Source organism: Acyrthosiphon pisum, chromosome A2, assembly GCF_005508785.2.
Source record: "Acyrthosiphon pisum isolate AL4f chromosome A2, pea_aphid_22Mar2018_4r6ur, whole genome shotgun sequence".
In the NCBI taxonomy this organism is placed as follows: Eukaryota; Metazoa; Arthropoda; class Insecta; order Hemiptera; family Aphididae; genus Acyrthosiphon; species Acyrthosiphon pisum.
Genome location: NC_042495.1, coordinates 97,143,113 through 97,151,290, shown reverse-complemented (window position 1 = coordinate 97,151,290; position 8,178 = coordinate 97,143,113). Strand labels below are relative to the sequence as shown.

The following is an 8,178-nucleotide window of genomic DNA, read 5'->3' as shown; positions in this document are numbered from 1 at the left end:
CAATATCTTCCGCGTGCCAACTTAGTCGAACACATATCAACAGTATCAACCAATGTAACTGGACGACGGTATAGAAATAGTGGAACTAGGGAGTATGAACCGGTTTTGTCCATAATGTCATGGTAACTCTCTGTTAAAATAGAATTTATAATATTGAAATTATAGAATGACCCCAAGCTATAAGACGTATACATGTCCTAAATTTAGCTCAAATTCAAACATCTTGAAGTTTTTTTTTAGGTAATTTTAGTTTTAAGAGGATGTCAGCGCACTATTTGATTTCTCTCGCTGGCCCACGCGCAACATATACAAAACACATTAACGCAGATTCATTTTTTCTATGTTTTTAAGTAATCTTAGAGTATAATAACCTATTACACAAAAAAAAATAGAGAAAAATATTTTTGAGGGAATGACATTGATTTTATATTTTATTGTTATATTTTGACTTTAAAAATAAACAAAAAAATGTTGTACATTTCAATTATGTTTAAATAGTTTTGAGACAATATTTAGACAAATCGATATGTCATTCCCTCAAAAATATTATTCTCTATCTTTTTTGCTATGGGTGATTTTACTCTAGGATTACTTAAAAACATGGAAAAAATAATTCTGTGTAAATGTGGCGTTTTGTCTTAGAGAAAACAAATAGTGCGCTGACATTCTTTTAAAGCAACTTATGAACATTTAAAAATTTTATATGACCTGTCTTACATGTGGGTGGCTTAATCTACAGCACCTTTAATCAAGGTTAGCTGCTCCCCACTATTCAAACTAACCGTATATATATTATATTCTCTATAATAAAATACAAATAATTAGTTACATTTTGAACGATTGTTAAGTACCTAGTACTTTTGTGTATAATGTAAATATACATATGTTATAAGAATGTTGATGCTCATTCATTGAATATGCTTTATATTTGAATTGTTTAACATAGGTACATTTTTATTTACAATATTTATTTTTAGGGATTTTCTTCCAAGAGGTTCTGGAATTGTAACTCGTCGTCCTCTTATTCTTCAGTTGATTAATAGTACATTGGGTAAGTAAAATTGTACCTATATTATGTAAAATGCTAAGGTTTTTGTTATTTGATTGAGTTTGAACAATACCTTTCTGTTTTCAAACGTGATCTAACCAAGCGGATAACCGCTTCCTTTGATGTCATTCGGTATGATATACCTATAGGAAAGACATTTTTCATTAAAACAAACTTAAAGACTTGCACTTAGTCACCCAACTTAAGTTTGAATTATTAAACATTAAAACATTTTAATAAATTATGACCTTTTTAAGTACCATTTAACTTCTATTACATCCCACTTATTAAAATCATTTACATTTTGACATCATTAATAAAAACAATTTTATTCATTTCTAATCTTCATCATTGCTTGTTAAAATATATTTTTATTTGTTAAATTATCTAAAAAAAAAATCATAACCATATAAATATATTAATTTTGTACTATAAAATTAAATTAAACAAGTTAAAAATCAACTAAACCGAGTTTTTCTCTTAGTGCTCAATTAATTAGGTACCTATGTTGTTCATTATTATAATTTAATTTTAATTTTTACAGAATATGGAGAATTTCTTCATTGCAAAGGAAAAAAGTTTGCCGATTTTGATGAAATTAGGCGTGAAATAGAAGCTGAAACTGATCGTATGACTGGATCTAATAAGGGAATTTCTAACATACCAATAAACTTGAGGGTATATTCTCCTAATGGTAAGTACAGTACATATATTAACCTACCTATATTGTACCATTAAAAGAATTTAAAGAAATTTTATTTCATTTTTATTATATAATATAGAAACTATTAAAAGTAACACCTTTAATTTCCATAAATGAAATTGTTAATAACATATTATGCTAATTAATTCCAACATATTTTATACAATGATAATTTGGTATTTGAAAGAAAAAAAAAGATAGCTAATAGACAATAGTATTAAATTTTTTATTATGATTTCAAAACTGTTAGTTTTATTCAGTAGTTTTGAATCTAATTTATATATTGTTTAAAAGTCATACCATTTTACTATGGTTATTATTTATAACGTGTGTAAACAGTTTTAAACATCACAATGATCGACTTGCCTGGCTTGACAAAAGTGCCAGTGGGTGATCAACCAGCTGACATTGAACAACAAATCAAAGACATGCTGTTCCAATTTATCACAAAAGAAACATGTCTTATACTGGCTGTTTCTCCAGCTAATGCTGATTTGGCTACTTCAGATGCCTTACAAATTTCAAAACAAGTTGACCCAGACGGTAAACGTTAATCGGCCAGTAGTCTGCTCGGAAATATTGCACCCAGTCATGCTATTAGCAATTTTGTCATTTTTTTAGTTTTCCTTAGAATGTTCTTTGTACATTGCTTAAAAGTATTTTTTGTTTCTTTAAACCTTAAAAAAAAATGTTTTACCAATCTAATGGTTTAATTCTGATTGAAGACTAAAACAGTGTATAGAAATTATCATTAATGATTCATTATAAATCAAGGTGTAGGGCTAGGGAACAAGTCATAAATTTTTCAACATTGTTGGTTTTATTCGTGGCCGTTGTGTAGTTGTTCTAGTATTATTTTCCAGTGTTGAACCTGACCCTTGTTGATTTGCCTGGTATGACCAAGGTACCTGTTGGGGACCAGCCTCCCGACATAGAGCAACAAATAAGATCAATGTTATATACTTTTGTTAAACGAGATAATTGCCTGATTTTGGCTGTAACACCAGCTAACCAAGATTTGGCCAACAGTGATGCATTAAAAATTTCTAAAGAAGTTGACCCTGAAGGTAAGAAATGATAAGATTTTCCATCTACCTACATATTGTGTATTAATAAACTCTTAAATAATCTGTACCTACTATATCAACATAATCAGTTTAAAATGATTATTTATTGGAGAAATTATGAACGGGGCATACCCATTTAAAATATTAATATAAAAACAATCAGATTTGTTTCATTTTATTCCTATATATTGGTGTGATGAGTTATTGATATATTGTATTCTTTATCAGGTTGTACACTTTATTTTTATATTTAATGATTTAGTAACATATTAAAACTACTATTCACTGTTCATTATGTCAATTTTAAAAATATTAATCGATTTTATAAGTTATCACACGCCTATAAATGTGATTATTTAGACATGTATCATGTATGGTAGTAAAACTGCATGCTATGTATAAAATAATAATTCCTTTTTTTTTTTAACTATTACTTTAGATATTTTATGCATTTTTTTTCCATTATCTATAAACAATTACATCCACTTTGATTTTTGAACCATTGCAACTATTTACCTAACTTAATATTAATGAAGCATGTTCATATTTTATCAACAAAAGTTGTATATTATTTTTTTTTAAATTTTAAATTAAATATGTTGTTGAAATTAGTTTTATGCACTTTTTACATTTGTAATTGTGTATAATTAAAACACATAATATTAATTTCTTAGGTATGAGAACTATTGGTGTCATAACAAAATTAGATCTGATGGACGAAGGAACTGATGCTAGAGACATACTGGAAAATAAGCTTCTGCCTCTCAGGCGTGGTTACATTGGTGTAGTAAATAGAAGTCAGAAAGATATTGATGGCCGTAAAGATATAAAAGCTGCTTTGAGTGCGGAAAGGAAATTCTTCTTGGCGTATGTTGAATATTTTTTTTCAGTTTAAAATTTATATTTATAAGAGAATCTATATGAGTTATAATTTTTCTGTTTAGACATCCATCTTATAGACACATGGCCGACAGACTTGGTACACCATATTTGCAAAGAGTATTGAATCAACAGCTCACAAATCATATTAGAGATACATTGCCAGGCCTTAGGGATAAATTACAAGTATATTTTATTTTATTTTTGTAAAGGTCATTGTCACTTATAATATTATCACTTTTAGAAACAATTACTTACATTAGAAAAAGATGTCGAACAGTTTAAATACTTTAGGCCAGACGATCCAGCTATTAAAACCAAAGCAATGTTACAGTAAGAAATTATAAGTAATTTATTATTTATTTGTACACTATTATTTATTATGTTCTCATGAATTTAGAATGATTCAACAACTTCAATCTGATTTTGAACGCACAATTGAAGGTTCTGGTTCTGCTCAGATAAATACCAATGAACTATCTGGAGGTGCTAAAATCAATCGTTTGTTCCATGAACGTTTCCCATTTGAAATTGTGAAAATGGAAATTGATGAAAAAGAACTAAGGAGGGAAATAGCATTTGCCATCAGAAACATTCATGGTGTGTAAAACACCACAAGAAGATACTTAACATTCATAAATAAATATATTTATTTTTATAGGTATAAGAGTGGGTTTGTTCACACCTGATATGGCATTTGAAGCTATTGTGAAAAAACAAATTGCTAGATTGAAAGAACCATCATTGAAATGTACCGATCTCGTTGTTAATGAATTATCTAACGTAGTTAGAATTTGTACAGATAAGGTGTGAACATAATTGATATTCATACACTTGATTTATGTAAAAATATTTTAAGACATATTTATTTTTGATGTTATAGATGTCCAGGTATCCACGTTTACGAGAAGAAACAGAACGTATCATTACATCATATATTCGTAATCGTGACCAAATGTGTAAAGAACAGTTAATCCTATTGGTTGAATGTGAACTTGCTTACATGAATACAAATCATGAAGATTTCATAGGATTTGCAAAGTATGTGACTAGAGTTGTATCGGGACCGGTCCAACGTGTGATCTACCGATAAATGGCTATCTACGATAAAGCGTTGTAGGTAGAACGTGTGATCTACCGATAACAGATACCTATATTTTATACTACAGTGCCTACTATAGATACGATATGGATTTTACGACTTAATCTATATAATTTATTATCAATAAGATATGGATTTTGTGACCATATTTGTGACTACAACTATGGGATATTTATACAGAAATATAATTGTTGATGAATTTAAATGCGTTGAATATTTAAAAAGTAAAAACCTTTTAAGTAACAATCGTTTGGTTTGCTTCTAAAAAGAATACTGATGGCACCGGATGTGGTGGACAATTACGTGAAACAACAAGGTCCAGTAAAAAAAGAAATTCGGACGGTACTTTTAAAAAAATTGTTACTATGAGGTGTACGAAAAAAGGATGCCAAACATATCAGTCAATTCGCGCAGGAAATCCATTTTTTACTTATACAGACCTCAATGGTAAATGTCATAGTAATTTAGCTCTAACAGAAATAATAGAACTCGTCTGGTATTGGGTACATATGATACCAGTACATAATGCAGTTTTATGGACAGGTAGAAGTAAATCCACTGTAATTGACTGGTACAATCTGTGTCGTGATGTCGTTGTTGATCAGTTTTCAAAAAGACCAAAAATGGGAGGTTTCGATTCACAGCGATCAGTGGCGAGCATATAGTTCTCTGAAGGACCATGGATTTATTCATCAAACTGTAAATCATTCTGAAAATTTTGTGGATCCAAATACTGGAGCTCATACTCAAACAATAGAGTCATTGTGGAAGTTAGTCAAGTCCAAGTACAATATAAAAGTCAATGGTGCATCTCCACTATTAGACCGCCAACTTAAAGAAGAATGGTGGCGGTCTGCCACCCGATACAAACACAAATATTTGATGATTTTTTATCAGATTTAAAAAATACTTTTGCAGTATGACTATAAGAAGCAATCAGTAGCATTAGACCAGCCATTTATTGGTAGATCACACATTAGACCAGCCATTTATTGGTAGATCACACATTAGACCAGCCGTTTATCGGTAGATCACACATTGGACCGGTCCCGTTGTATCTCAACAATTATGAATGTTATTAATTTGCTATGTAATATAATATAATTTTGTCTTGTAGTGCACAACAGTCTTCTGATAACTCCAACAAAACTCATAAGCTTGGTAATCAGGTGATACGTAAAGGATGGATGTGTATACACAATTTAGGCATTATGAAAGGAGGATCTAGGGATTATTGGTTTGTATTAATGTCAGAAAACATCTCATGGTTTAAAGATGAAGAGGTATGTACATGATTATAAATATTTTTTGTTAGATATTTTATGGAAATAAATAATTATTACATTTAAAGGAAAGAGAAAAAAAGTACATGTTACCATTAGATGGATTGAAAATCAAAGATGTTGAACAAGGTTTTATGTCACGTCGTCATACATTTGCACTATTTAATCCAGAAGGCCGTAATGTTTACAAGGTGAATTTTGAATTGAATGAGTGTAACATTAAGCCTACTCTCCACTGGTTTTTAATTAAATTGAAAATTCATGTCATAGTAATTTTTAACTCTTAATATGTTCTAAATTATGATAAATAAAATAGTATATTATACTATTATTATGGTTTTGACAGTTACAATTACAATTTATCATTTAACTTTTTGCAAAAGATCAGTGGAGAATTGGTTTCTAACATTTTTTTAATTACATAAATATATTTATTTAGGACTACAAACAGCTTGAATTAAGTTGCGAAACACAAGATGATGTAGATTCCTGGAAGGCATCATTTCTACGTGCAGGTGTATATCCAGAAAAGTCATCCGATGTATCAAATAGTGATGAGGTAAAATTGTATTAACTGACATTTGAAATATTTATGCATATATTTTTAATTTAATTTTTTTTTTTTGCCTTTCGATCAGGATGGTCGTGAGGTTAGTGTCATATTTTAATTTCTCAATAATAATTTATAAAATATTTATCAACTTAATATTTTACTATTATAGAGCAGTACAGAATCAACTACATCTATGGATCCCGTTTTGGAAAGACAAGTAGAGACTATAAGAAATCTAGTTGATTCATATATGAAAATTGTAACAAAATCTTGTCGAGATCTAGTCCCTAAAATCATTATGCATTTGATCATAAACAACTCGAAAGATTTTATTAATGGAGAATTATTAGCTCATCTTTATGCATCTGGTGATCAGGTAATTTATGTATAATGCATATTCTTAAATGTTGCAACTATTTAATATCAATACAGTATATTATAATATTGTATAGTTGTTGTCAGATAAATTGATGGAGCAAAGCTTAAGACTAAAATAGTACTTAATATTTTGTGTTATTTCCAATTTTCTAAACTTAGAATGATATAAATATATATATTTAACAGGTTAAGATTGCTTAAATTCTTAAGAGTAAAATGTAACCTTCTATCAGTCCCTCGGTTTTTTTTCTTCATATTTAGTCGCGCTGGATAAAAATTTATACAATATGTAAGCATGCTAAACCCCATTTCTTCCTTTAATAGTACATTTATTCAAATTCAGATTTTAATTATACTAAAAACTATAAATTCAAATTCTAGATATTTTTTGTACTACTTACTCACTGTGGTGATGCTAAGTTCTATTTTTTAAATAAGAATCCCTTATTTTCTGCAAATTATTTTCTTTTGAAAATTTGGATGTGTCTAAATCAAAATTCTAATGCTTAGTTTTTGAGTTATAAAAATATTTATACTAAGGATAATATTCCTTAAAAATGGTTTTTAAAAAAGTATTTGTTATACTTTGATAATTTTTACAAATTATTTATATTCATAGATCAATATCAGTTAGTAAATACCAACATTTTAAAATCATCTAAACCCCCATCTATACTTAACCCATTACCATATTATCCTTAGCGCTCAAAATTATATAACTCAAATACTCATTTAAATTTTGACTATCAATTTGGCTTATACATCAAAATTCTCAAAAAAAAAAAAGGCGGGTAAGTCGTGGATGTCGCTCTGCTGTACAGTAGGTTACAAGTGGGTTACTGTAATGGATGGAATTAAATTTGAATCCAATGATATTATATCATTGTATACGAAAAACGATTCTGAACGGAGATGATTTGTCAGTCTAGGATATATTATTTTTAAAGAAAAACTTATGGAGAACCTTGTACCAAATTTTAAAAACTTAGTTATAAAAGAAAAAATTTTTACGATTTTTCAACCACTAAATTACTTGCAAATTTTCGCAATTTTGACATATTTCGTATAAATTTGAACTTTAAATGCTTATAAATAAAAATTGTGACAATGTATTCCTTTTATTTTGCAACTGCTATTGTAAAAATATGTTAGGAGCCTTGTATTA

At 28.7% G+C, this 8,178-nt stretch overlaps 1 protein-coding gene across 9 annotated transcripts in view; it reads left to right on the top strand.

The window, feature by feature from the left end:
* Positions 1-8,178, top strand: part of LOC100168088 (dynamin 1) — a 23,785-nt gene that overhangs the window by 4,112 nt on the left and 11,495 nt on the right. For 4 of the 9 annotated variants that reach the window (XM_008181018.3, XM_008181014.3, XM_003241843.4 and 1 more), the window contains exons 2-15: positions 978-1,051; positions 1,593-1,742; positions 2,615-2,818; positions 3,493-3,685; positions 3,763-3,883; positions 3,942-4,030; positions 4,098-4,297; positions 4,359-4,504; positions 4,581-4,738; positions 5,917-6,082; positions 6,151-6,273; positions 6,522-6,641; positions 6,721-6,732; positions 6,805-7,011. In XM_008181018.3, the coding sequence (XP_008179240.1) occupies positions 978-1,051; positions 1,593-1,742; positions 2,615-2,818; positions 3,493-3,685; positions 3,763-3,883; positions 3,942-4,030; positions 4,098-4,297; positions 4,359-4,504; positions 4,581-4,738; positions 5,917-6,082; positions 6,151-6,273; positions 6,522-6,641; positions 6,721-6,732; positions 6,805-7,011 (1,963 nt within the window). Of the gene's footprint in view, positions 1-977; positions 1,052-1,592; positions 1,743-2,090; positions 2,295-2,614; positions 2,819-3,492; positions 3,686-3,762; positions 3,884-3,941; positions 4,031-4,097; positions 4,298-4,358; positions 4,505-4,580; positions 4,739-5,916; positions 6,083-6,150; positions 6,274-6,521; positions 6,642-6,720; positions 6,733-6,804; positions 7,012-8,178 lie in introns of all 9 variants that reach the window. The other 5 variants (XM_008181017.3, XM_008181015.3, XM_029489092.1 and 2 more) reach the window with 5 other exon arrangements.